The 18,569-nt window shown below is 52.0% G+C and overlaps 1 protein-coding gene across 4 annotated transcripts in view; it reads left to right on the forward strand.

Moving 5' to 3' along the window:
* RNF213 (ring finger protein 213) overlaps nucleotides 1–18,556 on the forward strand; it is a 45,466-nt gene extending 26,910 nt beyond the window's left edge. For all 4 annotated transcript variants that reach the window (XM_064395892.1, XM_064395896.1, XM_064395893.1 and 1 more), the window contains exons 32-66: nucleotides 237–322; nucleotides 1,074–1,218; nucleotides 1,519–1,654; nucleotides 2,066–2,254; nucleotides 2,529–2,668; nucleotides 3,085–3,239; nucleotides 3,538–3,750; nucleotides 4,100–4,281; nucleotides 4,961–5,081; nucleotides 5,186–5,286; nucleotides 5,523–5,702; nucleotides 6,044–6,207; nucleotides 6,303–6,405; nucleotides 7,059–7,173; nucleotides 8,057–8,267; nucleotides 8,895–9,085; nucleotides 9,372–9,500; nucleotides 9,751–9,855; nucleotides 10,094–10,336; nucleotides 10,916–10,997; nucleotides 11,523–11,557; nucleotides 11,885–11,979; nucleotides 12,309–12,468; nucleotides 12,780–12,960; nucleotides 13,686–13,780; nucleotides 14,068–14,319; nucleotides 14,518–14,650; nucleotides 15,199–15,282; nucleotides 15,593–15,773; nucleotides 15,887–16,088; nucleotides 16,179–16,256; nucleotides 16,547–16,744; nucleotides 17,011–17,100; nucleotides 17,208–17,386; nucleotides 17,950–18,556. In XM_064395892.1, the coding sequence (XP_064251962.1) occupies nucleotides 237–322; nucleotides 1,074–1,218; nucleotides 1,519–1,654; nucleotides 2,066–2,254; nucleotides 2,529–2,668; nucleotides 3,085–3,239; nucleotides 3,538–3,750; nucleotides 4,100–4,281; nucleotides 4,961–5,081; nucleotides 5,186–5,286; nucleotides 5,523–5,702; nucleotides 6,044–6,207; nucleotides 6,303–6,405; nucleotides 7,059–7,173; nucleotides 8,057–8,267; nucleotides 8,895–9,085; nucleotides 9,372–9,500; nucleotides 9,751–9,855; nucleotides 10,094–10,336; nucleotides 10,916–10,997; nucleotides 11,523–11,557; nucleotides 11,885–11,979; nucleotides 12,309–12,468; nucleotides 12,780–12,960; nucleotides 13,686–13,780; nucleotides 14,068–14,319; nucleotides 14,518–14,650; nucleotides 15,199–15,282; nucleotides 15,593–15,773; nucleotides 15,887–16,088; nucleotides 16,179–16,256; nucleotides 16,547–16,744; nucleotides 17,011–17,100; nucleotides 17,208–17,386; nucleotides 17,950–18,103 (5,108 nt within the window). In that variant the 3' untranslated portion in view covers nucleotides 18,104–18,556. The remainder of the gene's footprint in view (nucleotides 1–236; nucleotides 323–1,073; nucleotides 1,219–1,518; nucleotides 1,655–2,065; nucleotides 2,255–2,528; nucleotides 2,669–3,084; nucleotides 3,240–3,537; nucleotides 3,751–4,099; nucleotides 4,282–4,960; nucleotides 5,082–5,185; nucleotides 5,287–5,522; nucleotides 5,703–6,043; nucleotides 6,208–6,302; nucleotides 6,406–7,058; nucleotides 7,174–8,056; nucleotides 8,268–8,894; nucleotides 9,086–9,371; nucleotides 9,501–9,750; nucleotides 9,856–10,093; nucleotides 10,337–10,915; nucleotides 10,998–11,522; nucleotides 11,558–11,884; nucleotides 11,980–12,308; nucleotides 12,469–12,779; nucleotides 12,961–13,685; nucleotides 13,781–14,067; nucleotides 14,320–14,517; nucleotides 14,651–15,198; nucleotides 15,283–15,592; nucleotides 15,774–15,886; nucleotides 16,089–16,178; nucleotides 16,257–16,546; nucleotides 16,745–17,010; nucleotides 17,101–17,207; nucleotides 17,387–17,949) is intronic.
* Nucleotides 18,557–18,569: the final 13 nt, after the last annotated feature.

Here is an 18,569-nt window from a genome sequence, read left to right on the forward strand (position 1 = left end):
AGGGAGAGCTTAAGGCATTAGCTCAGTGTCACATTTCTTCCAGCTCTTGCTGCATGAAGCCTGACAGCCCAAGCAGCTGTGGCTGTGTTTGAGAGGTGAATCTCAGCTACTCATGCAGGTGCTAATGGGTCTCTGACAGATGTTCTGCTGCTCTGGGATGCAGTTGCTAAAATAAACTCTGATCTGATTGATGCAGGAGTGCACTGATGCTTTCTAATAAAAATTCTACACCTTAGCTGCAGCTCTGCCTGCCAGTGGAGAAGCTCAGCAGGAGGAGATGATGGAGGTTGAAACATCAGTGCCAGGAGCAGAGCACCAGGAGGTCAGTTCAGAATACATTTGTTTGCCTCTCAGCTGTCACGTGGCTCTCTGCTCTGTCATCCGTGTGTGCAGCCCACCTTTTGTATCCCCCTTCACCTGAAACCAATCAGCAATATTTGCATAATGAATGTTACTGATCAGATACAAGCTTCTCCTCCCCACTGCCCAGTCAAAATCAGCATCACTAAAGAAATCAGCCATTCTAAGGACTCTAATTCCTCACTCATTTCATTCTTCTGATTTTTAAAAATCAGCTCTAAGAGTTTCTGTTGCCTTTCTCCCCCTGGAAGTGGGAGCTGTGGTCCTGAGCCTCACTCCAGCTGTGTGCTCTGAGGTGGAGCAGGGCTGGCTGAGGCCTTGGCTGTGCTGCAGCCACATTCACACTGCCCCATGTGCCCCTGGCAGCCTCAGCTGGACATGCCCAGCACCAGGAACATGGAGCATTTCTAGGAAGGGCACATTTTCCCTGGTCCCATTGATTATTTCCATTTCTTTCCTCAAACTGCTGAGTCTTTCCCCTGCAGGAATCTCAGCTCAGCACAAATGCAGTGTCACAGGCCAGTTTGAAGGGGCCACAGAAGCTGCATCATGTTCTTGACAGCAAAAGAGCTGAGAATTGCAGCCTGAGCTGAGGGGAGCTGGGAACAGGGATACCAAGCAGCAGGCCCTGGAGGAGCACTGTAAAGCTTTAAAGGGAGTGTGCTGGGGACAAGAGGGTCTCTCCAGGGGAATGACCTGGTGTCCCTGGGCAGGGGGAGATCCTGGACACCACGGTGCTGCTGAGGAGCTGTGTGCAGAGTGCCGTGGGCATGCTGCGGGACCAGAACGACCTGAGCCGGAGCAGGAGGAGAATTGAGATTCTGCTTGGCCTCCTCTCCAAAGAGGATGAGCTGAAAGGTGTGTGCTGCAGGGAGGCCCTGGGCATCTGGGACCACAAGAACAGTCAGCTCACTGGGGATGCAGAGGTCCTTGCTGTGGTGCAGGCAAGGGGGCTCTCCCAAGAATGTGTGTCCGTGCTGCAGTGGGTGGGTGGATGTAAGGCTTTTCTGCTGTTTTAGTGGCTTTTTTTTTCTGGCTGTGCTGGCTGGTTTTTTCCCCACTTGGCCAATTATTGAAACAACTGTCAAACGCTGTGCTTGGTGGGATATTTGGGTCCAAGCTAATACAAGAGAACACAAGTTCCCTGCTGTTTTGTAGCCTCTTTCCTGAACATAGCCAAGGCTCGACTCTCCAGCCTGTTGAAGAAGCAAGAAGAAAATTCCCTTCACCCAAAAAACTGGGTGCTTCGGGAGGCTTCCAACCTCAGTGCTCTGCAGGAGGCAGGTACCTTCAGGTGAGGACAGCAGCACTGCCTTGTCACCTGCAGCCTCCCAGGAAGGGTCTGCAGGTGGCACCTGAGCAGCAGAGACAGCAGCTGTGTGTAATTTGTGTGAACATTTGCTGTGTCAGTCTCCAGGCTGTGCTGGAAACTCTCTGAAGGCAATTTTAGCCTCTCCTGGGGAAGGGTGAGTTAGAGCTGAAGGGGCTGTACTGGGACAGGGATGCCCAGGTGCTTGAGTGGAACAGTGTCATTACAGGTGAGCCAGGAGTGAGAGGAGTGCAGGGGTTTTTTGTTGGTGTGGTATTCTTTCCCATAAAGGCAGCACTAGGATTCTGTCACATGCAAATGCCAGCAGTTATTCAGGGCAGGCACCTCTTGTTTTGCTGACATTCCCTCTGGGTTTCTCCATCTCTCTCCCCAAAGGCACACCCTGTGGAAGCGAGTGCAGAAGGTGGTCACTCCCTTCCTGGCTCTCCTGGTTGCTGTCATAGACAGGAATGGCAATCTGGAGCTGCTGGCCAGGCCAGGAGCAAAGTGGGTGACAAAGCTGTGGATGTTCATCTTCAGTGACTCCAAATTCCTGAGTGTCCCTCCTGGTGTGGGGAACAACAGGTGAGCCTGGGGGAGCAGCAGGAGGGCTGGGCTGGGCTGGCAGCACTGGGAGCAGCCAGCACTGGCTCTACCCCCCCCAGGCAGAGGGGTGTTTGTTGGCTGCTCCAGGAGGGCAGCAGGCACTGCTCACAGTTCAGCCTGTTCTCCTCAGAGTCCTGCAGATCCTTCCCCTCCCTCCTAGGGCTCAGTTGCTTTCTGCAGCCTCTGCCTCTGTTGTCTGCACTATGCTTCCCAGACAAAAGCCCTGTGCATTAATGACCTGTTAACCCCCCAGCCCTCAGCCAGAGATAATCGTGGTGCAGAACAACATGACAGTGTCTGCTGATGCTGGGAATGAGATGCCCTTCAGCTGGAGGATAAAGGAGTACCTGGAAGAGATGTGGTTGGAGGCTCAGTACATCCAGAACACTGAAGGTGAGAGCCTGGCTTCAGTATCTCCATCCACTGCCCTTTGAGCTCTGGTTTGTCACTGCTGTGCTCCTCCTGTCACTGGAGTCACCTTCATTCCCTCTGTGCTCCTGTGAGCCAGCAGAGTTCTGTGCAGGCAGCTTTTCTTTGTGCCTCTCACCATTCATCTTCCTCACCTGTTCTGTGCCCTTGCATTCCAAGTGCTGTGGGGCAGCCAAGAGTTAATGACAAGGTGAAATTCCAAAAATACAACACGGTGCTGGGCTGACAAGGCCTGGCCTGAGTCCCTGCTCAGTGCCCTGGATGAGGGGAGTGCTGGATGCATCAGTGATTAATGAGGTGTCAGTGTCTCTAGGATAGATGCTGTGTCAAAGCCAGCTTCCTCCCAACATCCAGCTTTTCTCTGTGTCTTCATTTTCCAGGCCATGCTGAGAAGTTTGTGGAATACTTCCAGAAAACTGCCCTGGGAAAATTCATCTCTACTCTGACTGAGGAAGAAAGGCAGATGCTCTTCGAGTGCTACATCACAGACTTTATTGTCTTGACCATCGGTGTGTCCTCCCAGAAGGAGCTGCAGGTCAGGGGCTGGAAATTCTTTGGATTCTTTGGGGAGAAGAGTGAATACCTGTGAATGTGTTGTCCTGAATCATTCCTGCCTTGGGGAAAACTCCCTCTGGGACAGCTCAGCAGCAGGAGAACCCCAGAGCAGACCACTGGACACTGGGGTTACTCAGAAAGGCAGCACCTGCATACATTGACACATTTAAGGCTGTCTTTATAGGAAAGTGATTCTCATCTTTCAGGGAATTTTGCCAGGATTTCCAGTACAAAATGAATTATAAAAGTACTTTCTCACCTTTGTCCCACCCCTGCAGTGTCTGCGTGTGGCATTCATGTCCTGCATTGAGGAGTGGGTGGCAGAGTCCCCCTGGAGGAAGGAGCTGGTGCCCTCCCTGCCCTGGGCCCACCTGGCACACAACCAGTTCAAGAGCCGCCTGCAGAACTTCTCCAGGATCCTGGCTGTGTACCCCCGTGTGACTGGCTACCTCCTGAACCAGCAAGGATGCAGAATTCCCTGCTCTGAGATGGTAGAGTCACTGCCTCAGCCCTGGCAGGGAGCTCTGTCTGCACTGTCTTCAGTCTCCCTCGGATTTCAGTGACAGCAGGGGGGGAAGCACAGGCTGGGGTTCCTCAGAATTGGGAATGATGTGCTGTGTTCTTACTGCTACAAGCAGGTTTTTAAATAGTTTGCCCTGCTTTTGCATTAGTTAATAGGACAAGCTAACAAGCCAAGCCACAAACATGAGAATTGCAGAGCTTAAAGTAATCAAGTATGACATTATTCAGTGCAGCACATGCTGTAGCAAACCAGACTGAGAGCCCAAGGTCCATGAGGAATTCTGAGTTATTGTTACCCCTGGCCCTGTGTGTGTGCAGGTTCTGGACGTGCTGGCTGCCATGGTGTGTGCTGAGGAGCTGGAGAAGCTGGTGCAGACGGCCTCCCCTGAGCGCTGGCTGCAGAGAGTGAAGAACCTCCACATGCCCATTGAATTTCTGTGCAAAGAGGAGGGTGCCCAGCGCAGGGACAGCCGCTGCCATCAGCTGCTGAGGGAGCTCAGGTAGGCACCCAGCTCTGCTCACAGCCCTGCTCTTTGCCTGGTGCTGCTCTGGGACATTGGAGCAGCCTGAAGCTGTTCTGGTGCTGCTTTTCTCAGGCTTTGCAAACCTTTCCAGGTTCTTGCTGGGCTCAATTACATACCAAGCAGCAAGAACCACATTTTTTTCCCCTCATCTCCTGCAGATTCTCTCTCTAAATTTGGCAGTATCATCTGGTGCATTCCATCTGGGTTCAGGGGTTATTTAAAACTCTCCTCAGGTTCCTGTTAACCAGCAGTGTCTCCCCACTTCATCCTCTGTGCATAAGGACTCAAGAGATGGGGAATTTCACTGCATCTTGTGTTTTGGAAAAAAGCCCAGAGCACTACCCCAGTTTCTCACAGACCTCGTTTATTTGAAGTGAAGAAAGTGCAGCTAATTGTGATTGGTATTTTAAAAAAATTTTGAGATAGAATTTAGAGGTGTGAGAAGGTGTGTGCAGTGGTGCTGGTCCTGCTGCAGTGCTGCCTCCAGGCCAGGCCCTGGAGCCCCCTGGGTGAAGTGCTGGAATGTTCTGTCCTTGACAAAAGCCCCTCTGGAAAGCCAAAGGGCAAAGCAAGTGAGAAGTGCAGGAGCAGCAGTGAGTCCCTGGCTGCCCTGGTTGCCATTCCTGCTGAGGTGCCAGCCTGCTGTTCCCCCCAGGGTGTGCTGGAGCCGTGTGTTTGCCATGGCACTCTTTGTGGAACACGTCCTGTTGGGCATCCACGCCGTCATGCCGGAATTCGAGGGTTTGGTGAGAAAATACACTTTGCTTCTTGCCAAGGTGAGCAAAGCTGCCATTTCACCTCTTCCCTCTTCTGCTATCATGGGAATTCTGCTCTCAGGTGTTGCAGCTGAGTCACTGGGCTCTGTCCTTTCCCTCTGCAGTGTTTCCAGCACAATTCAGACATGAAATCTCATCCAACCTTTGTTGCAGTGCTGACAGTGCTGTGCCAGTGCAAGGACGAGGTCAGCAGCAGGCTCTACAGGTACTGACACTGGGGCAGGCTGCAGGGGCCAGCAGGGACATTGCCTGTGTTGCCAGCACACTGTGTTGTGGCAGTGCTGGGTACAGTGTAAGCCAAGGGAAGAGCAGTGTTTGGTTCTGCACCCTGAGCTGAGCAGTGAGCCAGCTCTTGGTCTAGCTGCAGCTGAATGTCTTGTTCAAGGCTTTTGGGGAGGCAGCATGGAAGCAGCTGTGCTCATTGCTGTTTCTGGATTCCAGGCATGGTCTGGAGCCGTGTCCCATCTGCCTGGGAGAGCCAAAGGACCCCATCTGCCTGCCCTGCAACCACGTGTTCTGCCACAAGTGCATCAGCCTGTGGCTGGTGCCAGCACAGATGTACTGTCCATACTGCAGGGCAGCTGTGGAGGACGTGGAGTTAACTGTCTCTGAGGAGCTCAGGTACTCTAGCCACACTCTCCAAGGTGGGAGCATCCAGGGGGGAGGCTTTGTGAGGAAGTTCTCAACTCTGAGGCGGTCAACATGAGCAGAGTGGAGGGTGAACTCTGCTTCATCCCTCTGGAGCTGAACAGGTCCTGTCTGTTCTGTTGTTTGAAAAAAGGGGAAAGCTGTCGTAGCCTCTGTAAAAATATACAAATCATAGAATGGTTTGGGTTGGAAGGGACTCTAAGGATCATCTTATTGGGAAGGTGGAGAAGTATCTCCCTTTGGTGACTTTTGCCTGTGTGTGCTCAGTTCCTCTGTGGTTTAAGAGGTTCTGTGTTTGCTTTTGCCCCTCCCAGAGCTGCCATAGCAAAGAACTCCATGTTCCGCCAGAGGTGCAATAATTTCTTCATTGACATGGTCACCACCATGTGCTTCAAGGACAATGAGCCCCCTGAGCCAGAGGTGATCCAGAGGCTCCTGAACCTGCTGTTTGTTCACAGAAGCCTCGTGAAAGACCCAGGTGAGCTCCCTTCATCCTGACACTCAGTCTTACAGAGCTGGATCTGTCACCACCATCTCTCACTTGCCAAACCTGTCCTTCCCTTGCCTCCACAGATCACCCTGCTGTCTACACAAAATTCCTGTCCCCATTTAATGATGAGGTGGATGAAACTCCCATCATCCGCTCTGTGATGCTGAAGCTGCTCCTGAAGTACAGGTGAGCACATTCAGCTGAAGGAGGTTAGGCCAGGCCAGGTTCAGCTGTGCTCCTCATCAAACCCATCCCATTGTTCTCCTCACCTCCCTAAGTTTCATTAAATCTCACATTCACCTCAAAATCTCACAATCTTTGCATTAGTCATGCAGCTTGGCTGGCTTGCATGGAGCTTGTGGTGCAGTGTGAGCAGCCTGTGCAAGGTTTACCCGGCTGTCCCTCACTAACCCTGTACTGAGGGTGGATGCCTGGGTTCTGCAAGGTGGCTGAGTAGTTGCTCTCATCTAGGTCAGCAAAGCAAAACTCCTCATTCACAGAGATTTAATCGGGATTTGAACTGATCTTTTGTCTGCCCCACAACCCTCCCCATTCCCACAGCCTTCCCAGCCTCCCTTTGCAGGCAGGGCTCAGAAGCCCCTTCTCAGGTGTGACCACCTCCTGAACCAGCTGCCTTTTGCCCTGGGAGTGCTCACTGAGCCTGGCTCATTGTGAAATGTCACCTGCAGAAAAGGGCACAAGGGCTTCTCCATCTCACAGCTGGATCCAGGGTGACCCCACCTGTCCCACAGCCAGCCCTGGGAGCTGTGCTGTGATTTAGAGCAGGGGCAGTCCTGCCAGCCTGGCAGCTGTGTCAGGGGTCTCTCTCTCTCCTGTAGCTTCAATGAAGTCAAAGATGATGTGCAGCGTTACCTGTCGCAGGTGGAGCACAACGAGCTCCTAGAGAAAAATGACAAAAAAGAGCTCTACTTGCTTTTTGTCAACTGCTTGGAGGTAAGAGCTGGGCCATGAAACTTGCAGTTCCATGAGTAAAAAAAGTCAAGAACAGAAATTCTTCTGCAGTTCTAAGCGTGTTTCTTGCGTATATAAATATTTTCCAAGTAGAAAGCCCGGAAGGAGTTGATATGAAATCACCTGGTCAGAACTTGCTGTCAGGATTGAGCCTTGCTTTCCAAGGAAAGGCTTGTGTGTCTTTGCAGTGTTACATAAATTCTTTCCCTTGGAAAAGTGTCTGAGTGTTAAACCTCAGACTCCAGCACAGGAGTTTAGCAAGCAGGGCCTTTCTCATGGCAGCAGCCCACTGCTGAGCTGCCTTCTTGTCTCCACAGACCTTTAAATTGCTGTGCAGAACTTAAATTATTATGCCTTTTGGATTCTTCCCTTTCCTTCCCTTGCATAACTTTCAGGGCTTTGGACAACTTGAAACAAATATGACAGCAGGGGAGAGGTTTTATTTCTACAGGTTTTTTTAAGTGACTTTGTAGTTAAAATCATTTGTGTTTTTGCTAAGGGACAGACAGGTAGAGCTTGGCATCATGGAACATGAAATGTGTGTTATTCACAGCCTGCTCATGGCTCTTGCTCAGCTCCAAGCTTGGGGGTGTGGGACAGCTGGGGCATATCCTAAAAATAGTGTTTGGTGACATGGCAGAGGTTTAGGATGAGGGGGCAATGGCAGTGGGGTTGGAGGGTGCAGGGATGGTTTGGAGGGTCAGGGATGGTTTACTGTGCTTGTGGCAGGGTGGGCTGGAGGCTCAGGGATAGTTTGGAGGCTCAGGGATGGTTTGCTGTGCTCGTGGCAGGGTGGGTGCCCTGGGGACACAGGGGTGGCTGGGTGAGGTGGCTCTGTCACTCACCAGTGTTCTGGCCTCTCTAGGATTCCATGTGTGAGAAGTCAGAGGACAGCCTGGGGTATGGGCACGGAAGCAGTGTGCCCAAGGACAGAGCCTTTCCAGAGAGCTACCTGCCAGCCAGCAGCAGAGGGGCTCCCCAGGAAGCCTCAGTGGAATACCTGCAGGCCGTGGCCGAGGTGCGCCTGTGCCTGAGCAGGGCTGCAGAGCTCATCTTCCACCTGCAGCAGCACACACGTGAGTCTGACTGCTCTGCTGGAAATGCTGGCTGCAGGGCAGGTGGGCTGGACCCTGTCAGTGCCCTGTGCTCTGCTAGGACCTGTTTTGGTGCGTGGCCAAGAAGGAGAGCAGCAATTCCTTTTTCCTTGGGGTTGTCAGTCAGTGTCTGTCCCCTGTACCAGGTGTTAGAAGTTCTCTGTAACTGCTAGCAAGGCTGTGCTGGTGACCCCAGTGTAGTTACATGGCAGTTACACCTGTAGAAGATTTATTTTATCCTCCTGATGCTAACAGTGAGATTTATTTAGAGCCCACTAAATTGAACTTTAAAGCATAAGTGCTGCTTCAGACCCAGGACTGCTGTAAGGGTTATTGTTTTATATGAATGAGAGCTCTGCACAGCTAGAAGGGATTAAGAGTTTATATTGACGAGTTTATATCTTCCCTGTCAAAGAAATGAATCATTGTCTGAAATCTGGCTGAGAAAATGCTCCAGACAACACCTGAGGAAGGGAGGGCTCTGAAGTTCTTTGTAATAACACAGTACTAATAAAGGGACTTGGTGCTACAGCTGGGGCAGACAGAAAAGTTTTACAAGGTGGGATGTGCTTTTGCCTCTTTGTTTTAACCTCTTTTTTTCCCCTCCAGAGCCAGAGCAGATGAAGGATGAGCAGCATTACCTGAAGAGTGTGGAGAAGTTCTGCAGGCTCACCAGGAACGACTGGCACCGCGTGTACCTGGTCAGGAGGATTGCCAGCCAGCACGGGATGGAATTTGCTCAGAAGCTGGTCACAGAGCCACGCTTCAGCTGGGTGTTCCCAGCAGAAATTCTGCAACAGGTAGACAAGAGGCATCTCTCCTGGTGATGGTCCTGGTCTCCTCTTTGCCTTCACTTTTTGCTGCTTTGGGTGTTCCTAGTGTCGTGTGCTCTTGGGGCTCTTGGGGTCAGGCCACAGTGGCAGTGTCCTGGCTCTCGGGTGAATGGAGACTCTCCTGGCAGCACCACATCTGCTGCTGCTGCTCTGGGGAGCCTGAAAGGCCCCAGTGCTTGGGAGGAAGAGGAGATTCTGCCTCCTCCTGCTGGGTGGTTGTCCCCAGAGCTGTGCATGGCTGTTCCCTTGGCAGGTCCAGCACAGCCAGTCCAACCACATCGACCGGTACCTGGTGTGTGGGGAGCGGTACCGGGCCCTGCGCGACGCCGTGGGACGAGCCATGATGGAGGGCACGGCCCAGGGGCTGCTTGAGGCCCAGGAGGTACAGCCCTGTCCTCCCCCAGACCCTGCTGGGCCCTGTCCTCTCCCCAGACCCCTGCTGGGGTTTGCATGGCCCCAGCTCTGCTGTGTCCTGGTGGGCAGTGTCTGTTCCCAGCACGTGGGGGCCTCTGCTGGGAGCTCACTGGGGCTTGTGCTCAAGCACGTTTGCTTTACTTTCCACCTGCACATCCCATCACTGCAGCTGGGGCAGCTCTGGCCTGTCCCCTGCTACATCCTTGGTTCTTCCCCAGGCCTCCAGCAGCCCCCCAGCTCTGGAATCTGCCCACCTGCTCCTGGCCATCTTCCGAGAGGTCACTGCCCTGTACGGGGATCCAAACCTTCATCCCAAGCAGCAGGTAGGACACTCCCCTTTGGCAGCTTGTGGCAAACCTGCTTTGTGGGTAAGGGTGAGGGGCATCTAAATCAGTGGTGGAGCTTTTGCTCCTGTGCTCCAGCCAGGGTGATGGCCTGAGTGAGCAGGCTGGGGAGGTTTTGGGAGCAGGGTAACCCAGCATGGGAAGCAGCTGCCAGTGCTCTCATTTGGGTGGGGGCAATATCCTGATGTCTTTAGCTCTTTCCAATCTGTGCTTTCAGCAAACAGAGGTGATGACTGAGTTCATCCAGAGCTGCCAGGTGCTGAATTCCCCCGAGCTGCAGCACTTTGCAGTTGCCCTGGTGAAGAACACCCTGCCCAGGCTGGCCGTGGAGCCACAGGGCCACAGCCAGCAGGGAGCCCTGGTGGAGATGGCTGTGCACATGGCTGCTGTGCTGCTCTGTGGGCACAGCCCTGTCCTGCAGCCCCTCAGGAACCTGGCCTTCCAGCCAGACAGCATGCAGGTGAGGGCACGGAGCTCACGTGCACTTCAGCTCATCCCTGGTTCTTGCCTGTGGCTGCTGGATCCTCTTTCTCAACAGCAGTGCTCCAACTCACTGGCTGAGCTGTGAAACACTGGGGGGGATTATTTTAACACCAAGCTCTGGCCTGGCAGCTTTTCAAGGCATCTCTCCATCCTGAGCAGTATGAAGCAAATACCTTTGCTGATATTTGGGTGAGCTAAGCTGAGGGGCTGGCAGCTCCCACTGTGCTGACCTGTCTGCTCAGAGAGCTCTGGCTCCTCAGGCAGGGGGAGGGAGCTGCTGCTCTGCTGCTGCTGGCTGCCCAAGGTGTAAGGGAACGTGCTGGTATGCACCAGGGTGCACTGCAGGATGTCTGGAGAGTGCACGTGCAAGTCTTAATACTGACAGCTCTAAGAGGGGATTTTCAAAGGTGAATTTGAGAATCTGCATCACCTGCCTGACCTCTGCTCTCAGATGTTTCTTGTTCCCCAGTGTGAACAGAGACCCAGTGAGTGCCTGCTGCAGGACAGAGCTGTTTCACAGATCCTTTTGTGACGGTTTTCCCCTTTTCCTCCTCAGCACTCCTTTCTGCCCACGATGCCTGAGGACATGATGGCTCAGGCAAGGACCTGGCAGGAAATGCGTGGTCTGCGCTGGTATGGTGAGTGCTGGCTGGGGAAGGAATTCCTTGGCTTTGGAGAATGAAACTGTTACAAATGTGAGGAAACACACTCCTCAGCATGAGTTATCCGTGGTAAATCCAGATTTGTAGACAGTTTGTGTGGGTGATGCACCAAAGGACATCCAGTGCTGTTTAGTCTTCAGCCTACAGCTGTTCACAGAGCATGAGGGGGCACAAAGACAACACAAACAGGGTGTGAGCAGAGCTCTGCCACCTTCCTGGCCAGCTTTGTCTCTGCTTCCCCCAGCTGGACCTTCCTGCAGCAGGGAATGGGGGGTGAGAGCATTCCTGCCCAGAATCTGTCAGAAATTCCTTGTATCTCAAGGAGAAGCAGCACTGAAAAATTCCTGGGCTGTCAGTCCTTTGGGCTGTGGGATAGTCAGGGCTTTGGATTAGATCTTCAGCATCTTTCTTGCTCCAGGATGATGGTACCAGTGAGAGGGAATAACAGGGGCTGTATAAATCTGTCCTAGAATACTGTCCTGTTTGTTTCTCTTCTGACAGAATGTCCCAATGGCCACTTCTGCACTGTGGGAGAGGTAAGAATTTGGAAATGGTGGGTATTTAAGCTGATAAAGCTTTCAACAATAAAGTGTTTTATTTTGTTTACTGGCTTGAATGTTCTGAGGCACAGAGTTCCACTTCTAAACTCGATACTATTGATTTTACATTACTATTTTGTCATTGTAATGTAAAATTTGGAATACCCCTAGCATTTATACATAGATTGGGAAACACCAGGCAGAGGCCCAGTTTGTAGCAGGGTTTGAATTAACCACTTAGAGGCTGGATTTTTGTTGCATTCCCTTTCTGTGCTGGAGAAGCTGTTGCTCTGGGATTCAGTGTTCTCCTGTTGCTTTTCCCAGTGTGGGCTCCCCATGGAGACGAGCCGCTGTCCCGACTGCCACGTCCCCATTGGAGGCATCAACCACAAACCCCTGCAGGGCTTCCATCAGTCCAGGTGGGCTTTGCTGCAATGCCTTTGCAGGGCTAAATGATGTAGGACTTGCCTTGCTGCCCTCAAAGGCCAGAGGTACCAAGCACTTCATGCTGCTCTCTGGAACGTGTAAGGAGGGGATGTCCAAGCAAGAGTAATCAGGCAGCAAAACCAAAGAAATCTGCTTTTCTGTACACAAAACTAACTGGAAGCCTTCACTCTCCTGTGGCACTTGGATTTGGCAACTTTTATGGCATTCAAAGATATTATAGGTCTAGAAGTCATTGCTGGGTATCAGATATCTTGTGTGGTTTTTGTCAAAGTAAAAAAAAAATATATGCACTTTCCTACAGTATTCAGGAGGACAGAACTCAGACTGGCCACATCCTTGGAGGTGTTAAGAACAGAAGAACACTGGGAACATCTGACAGGGGTGTGTCCCCCATGGTCTTTGTGCTGCTCCGTTTGCTCACCCACCTGTCCATGCTGCTGGGAGCCTCCAGAGACCCTCAGGTATCTTCCAGAAATGCTTCCAAGTGGTCACACAGAATGTAAGGGAACCTTTGTATGCTGCTGGTCCTTTTCATCATAGTGCCAAGTGGCCAGGGCAGTCTGTCAGACCCAAATTCCCTCCCTCCTTGCCCAGGAGGGATTTTGGTTAATTCCTGCACTTCCATGCAGGCACATCCACCCAGCCCTGCCTTGATGGGCACAGGTAGCAGGAATCCCACAGGTGGGAGTGCCTGGCAGGACAGAGCTCTGTGTGCTTTGTGCTTCCCTGGATGTTTTTGGCTGTGCTAAGCTCTTGCCTTTGTTGTCTTTAGTCCCTGGAAAGCATGATCAAGCCAGCAGTGGATGACGTGGTGAGCTTCCTGCAGCAGCACGTTCAGGAGGACTTGGCACAGCTGACCAGGATTTTGGGGAAGAGTGTGGATGACACTATCAACATCCTGCACCTGGTGCTCAGCAGCCTCCTGCAGACCCCCCAGCAGCAGCCAGGCCAGTGTAAGGAAAGCCACCTGCCCTGTCACACCTGGGGCTGTGGTTGAAGGGCTGTGGCCATGCAGCCATCTTCCTGATAAACCCCTTCCAACAGCAGCAGCTGAGCTGAAGAGGAAAATAGAGAGTTTGAAGCTTGTTTCTTACTGTAGGGAGGGAAGAATTTTCAGCTGTTTGCTACTTTCAGTTGAGTACATGGGGTTTGCAAGGTTTGGTGCAGTCAATAACTCTGAAAATGAATTATTGACAAAACAACCTCATGACAGATGGGCAGAGCTTGCAGCTCCTGAGCAGGGCTGCTCTCCCAGCACTCAGCTCGTGCTGTGTGCAAATCCCTGTTCTGTGCTACCTCTCAGTCACTCCCAGAAGCTCTTTGGGAGAAGAGGGATGGCACAGTGGGGTCTGGAGTCGCTGTGGTACAAAGGCATTAATGTGGAAATAGCCCATATTTGGAGGGTGGGACAGCATGAATCAGTATTCCAAGCTTCACTCTGTCATTGATCATGGTCTGACCTTGGACAACCTGTTCAATATTTCTGGGGTTATGAAGGAGTTGTGTAAATGTCCCCATCATTCACACAAAGCTCCTGGAAACCTGGATCACTGTGTGATGTTTGGGTGTCACTCTCCAGCTGGACCAAGCTACTCAGTTAACTTCTAGCACCTGTGAATCTGTGCTTTCTTTTCACTAAAATATTGCAGATTTAAGAGGTGAAATATTCCTGTTGCAGGGCTGGTGCAGTTTGATGATGTTCTCTCCACCAAGGAGAAGAGAAACAAATGGGAAGAAATTGTTGCAGACAAAATTATTGTTCCTGAATTGAAGGTGAGAAATCTGCTGTGCAGAGTCAGTAGCTGAGCAGTTCAAAATCCACTGGAAATCTATGTGCTGTAATATCTGTGCTACACTTTTCACCTGGCTGTCCTAAAGCCAGCCCATCCATGGCACAGCTGCAGGTTAAGGATTAGCCACCTTTATTCTACCTGGGGAGATGGGAGCCTGAGAACTGGTGTTGTTCTGGGATGAATTTGTATATCTGGAAAAGCAGAAATGGCTTAGCTCAGCTGAAGGTATTTCACAATATCCAATCATTTGTTATTATTTTAATGCAGGATTTGGATAAAAAGCTACTCAAGTTAAACCAACTGATACAAGAGGATGAGAGAATCTCTTCCAACCCCATAGTGAAGATAGTGTATGGGGACCCAGCTGCATTCCTGTCCCAGCTGCCAGGGGACAGCCACGTCCACCACTCCAAGATGTGGAGCTGCCGCAGGAGGGTTTCCGTGGAGAACCTGGGCCACGTTGTGCAGCAGAAGAATGCCAAGGACACTGTCCCTCTCCTCTGGAAGTTCCTGCAGAAGGTGGGGGTGGCACAGGGGTGAGAGCCTGGCATTGCCCAGGACTAAACCACGTTTGGATTGTGTCAGTACTTGCTATGATCTTGAGAATGAACACGGAAGAGATTGTCTTTTAAACGTTGAAGAAGTAATTCCATAAAAGTATTCCCAACTGGTTTGTCCAAGTACAACCTTACCCACAGGCTCCCTTTCCTCTTCCAGGAAAGTGAGCTGAGGCTGGTGAAATTCCTCCCAGAGATTCTGGCTCTGCAGAGAGATTTGGTGAAGCAATTCCAGAACACAGCAGAGATTAAACACTGCTCCATCAGGGAATTCCTCAGGGAACCCCACTCAGGTGAGACTGCCAAAATTGTAATTAATGAAACAGAAAGTGCTGGATTGTCCAGTTGAAAGTGAAGGGGAAAGCTCACTTTTTCCTTTTAACTCTCACCCAAATGAATTGGAGATTTGGATAGGACTGGAAAAGTTAGCAGATGACTTTAAAGGGAATTAAGTACAGGAGATTTTTTATGAGGGGTGGGAACCCTGTGCAGTGCAGCAGTGGTTCTGTGGGCTTTTTAAGCTCAGCCCTAGAGCAGGGCTTGCCTAAAGAGTGGAATGAATGTTCTTCCCTTCCATTCATGAAGTTTGTGACAACTTCTTCAATTGTATTTAAGTAAAATGATGCTTTTAAGTACTTATGGAAAAGTACATAAAGGTCATACAGGAGCAGACAACAATGTAAAAATAAACTGAGCAAATGATGCCATTTGATACCTTTAGAAAGGTGTTTGGTGTCTGTTTAGTCTCTTGAGCAGTTGCCTGGAGTTCAGTGGTGTGCTCTGAAGATCCCTGTATTGGAGAAAAGGTGTTTCATGGATTTATCTTTTTGTTGTTTCTCAGATGTGATGAGGGACCTGTTAGAGAGGAGAGTGAATGTGTTTCTGTCTGTCTGGAACAAGCTGAGAAGCTCCCTGGACACCAATGGTGAGCAGCTTCTTTCCCAGCCCTGTTCCTCGTTCTGAGTTCAGGTTCCTCCCATCACTGATGCTGAGGCATACCTTCAAAACTGGGCTTGGCCATTGAATTTTAAGAATGTAGGTACAAGGGGAGGGATTTGTTTCCCTCTTGTAGTATTCTGACCTGAACCTGTTTCCTTTCTCACCTTGCCTTGTTCTCTTTCATGCTCATCCCTAACACTGAGCACGTGGCTTTTCCCAGGCTCGGCACCTCCTCCTGCCCTGGCTCAGCCTGGGCTGGCTCTGGGCCTCCTCAAACACTGCTGTCTGTATTTCAGGGGAAATCAAGCTGCCTAAAGGCTACTGTGATGCCGAGCTGAGCCTGGACAGCAGGCTGGAGGTGCTGCTGCCGCGGCGCCGTGGGCTGGGGCTGTGCTCCACGGCGCTGGCCAGTTACCTCATCGGGCTGCACAACGACCTGGTGCACTCTGTCAACAGGCACACCAAGGAGGATGACAGGTGTGCTGCTGCTCCGCTGCCTAGGCTCTGCTGCATCCCCTGCTCCCTCTTGGGCAGCCTTCCCTGCTCCACAGAGGCCTCTCCCTCTGAACACAGCCCTTTGCTCCCTGCAGGTACCTGGTCAGCCCCTCGGAAGTGGCCGACTTGCACCTGATCAGTTACGAGGTGGAGAGGGACCTGATCCCTCTGATCCTGTCCAACTGCCAGTACAGCATGGAGAAGGGAGGGGAGACCTTGCAGGACTTCGATCTGGAGAGGATCCAGCAACAAGTGATCAGCAAGTTCCTGCAGGGGAAGCCACTCATCACGCTGACGGTAGGAGGGGCAGGGGCTGGGGCTGTGCAGCCACGAGGGCTCTGGGAGCAGCATTCCAGGCTTCACATCCATGGCCTTCTCTCCTGACAGGGAATCCCCACCCTGGTGCACAGACATGACCGGAACTACGAGCAGCTGTTCAGTGATGTCAGGAACAAGCTGGAACAGGTGGGTTTCTGCACTGCAGGAAGCAGGGCAAGCATGAAATCCCTGCTTTTCCAAGGGTTTTCTGTGCCTTGCCTTGTCCATCCAAAGGCTTGCCTGCTGATTTCTCAGCGTGCCTTGGGTACGTGCAATCTGGCCTTGTGCTGTCAGTCAGGATTTACAGAGAGAAAGGAGATAGTTCAGCATTTCAGTTTCCTAAATCTGGGGCTCTGTTGTCTCCCATGACTTGAGCAATTGGAACAGAAGAAGGAATGGCTCTAAAACAGTATTAACTGTGACTTTGTGGTTTTCAGAGTGCTCTGCCCGGTTCTGTGATGAACATGATCAGTGGGGAGCTGCAGTCCTACAGCGATGTGTGTGATGCCCTGTCCCTCACTGAGATCACCCTGGGCTTCCTGGCCATGGCTGGTGAGAATGCTGACATGCTGCTGACTGAGTACATTGAGCAAGTTCTGCAGATGGGGGATCAGACAAACCCTCACGTGCTGCAGGTGAGTCCTGAGGGCAAAGCTCAGATTCTTGAGGGGTAAAATGTGATTTATGCTAAATCCAGCCTGTGTGACAGAGCCCTCTCACTTTCCCACTGCCTGTTGTGGGATGAAAACTGGATTATTGAGGGCAGCTGGGGAAGGATGAGAGGAGAGATGGGCTCCACCCAGGCCAATATGAGCCCTGTGCTGAGCTCTCTCTGGGCAGGGCAGGCTGGGGACAGGCTCCAAGGACATCCCTCACATCCACAGCTGTCCTTCTCTTCCAGGCGCTCAGACGGTGCCAGCTGAGGCACAGCATGGCCCTGTGGCAGCTCCTGTGTGCCCACAAATCTGAGCAGCTGCTGCGCCTCGGCAGGGTATGGCACCCCCAGCCCCTCTGTGTGAGCTCCTCTGCTCTGCTCTGCCCTGCCTGCAGCTGCTCACGTGTGTGTTTGGGTTTTTTCTCCTCTCGCTGCATTTTTAGGATCCTTTTGCAGATGTCAGTCCAGACTACAAAAAAGAGCTCACCCCAGTGCTTGCCAAGCTCCTGCACACCTTTCTGGTCCACTCCAGGCTGGAAACCTTCCTGCAGGAGCTCCATGAAATGATCATCCTGAAGCTGAGACGTGTCCAAGCTGTGGCTGAATTCAAACCCACGTGGAGGTAGGAGTTGCACACCCAAAGCCACCACAGTTGTTCACTAAAGCTTCTCTGCCTCTGAGCGTGCACACAGTGGGAACATTCCCTTGGCACATGCATGTCCTGGGGGACATGGCCCAGGCAACAACATCAGGAATATCCACACTCATTTCTGGCAGGTGTCACTTCCATCTCACACAGGCTCTCTTGGGGACACTGCTGGAACACTCCAAGAGCTGCTGTCCAGGTCACAAACACCAGCATTTCTGCAGGCACTTGGATAAAATAAGAACAGAATCACAAACTCATTAAGAATGGGAAAAAAAACCTCTGTGGTGCTCAAGGCCAGCCTTCAGGGATAGGCACACAGTTCTGCACATGCACAGCTCAGCCCCAGAGCTCAGCTCTGCCCTGCAGCCTCCCCTTGCTGGGCTCTGTGCCTCCACCTGGCTGTTTAACCCTGCTCACTCCACACACACCTGTTCAGTTGTGGGTATTGAGCATTTTGGGTGGTGCAGTGCATTCATACTGTGGAACTTGAGCTCGGCTGTACCCTGCTGTTAATGCCATTCTGCTCTGTCTTACAGCCTGAAGGAATCACTCTTGCCTTACCTTTATGCCAAAGACTCTGAATTAGCTCCGGAGCTGGAAGAGACATTCCCAGATGAGATTCTTCTGTCTCATGCTGCTGGTACCTGGAAAGCAGCTGCTGTCTTCAAGAGGGAGCACAGGGAGAGTTAGGACAGAGCCTGCCAGGGACTGCCACAACACCCGTGTCAGGGCTTCTGGAACTCTGGGCATTTGTTTGGGGCTTGTTGCTTGTTCTTTGGGTTTGTGATTATTGTTTTTACACCTGCTGTGAAAAGCAGAGGGGCTGTGGAGGAGGAGGAGGGTGAAACAGACCCAGCAGCTCGGTGTGAACCCTGGATCCACACAGCTCCAGAGCCACTGGAGGAACATGAAGGATTTTTTTTTTTTTTTTTTTTTACAAACCACAGTGCCCTCGTGCTGGGGCAGGCTTGATGCTTTCCCTTCTGCACTGGCTGCAGAACCGGCTCCTGCCCAGCGCCCCCGCCGCGGCGGGACCCGCACAGGGAGCCCTGAGGGCCGCGGCGCCTCCGCTGCCTTCAGCCCGGCCCGCCTTGGCCCGGGCCGGCTTCTCCCCTTCCGTTTCAATAAACTCGTTCAGCCCCGCGCCGCTTCCCGC

Source organism: Passer domesticus, chromosome 20 (assembly GCF_036417665.1).
Source record: "Passer domesticus isolate bPasDom1 chromosome 20, bPasDom1.hap1, whole genome shotgun sequence".
Taxonomy (NCBI): domain Eukaryota; kingdom Metazoa; phylum Chordata; class Aves; order Passeriformes; family Passeridae; genus Passer; species Passer domesticus.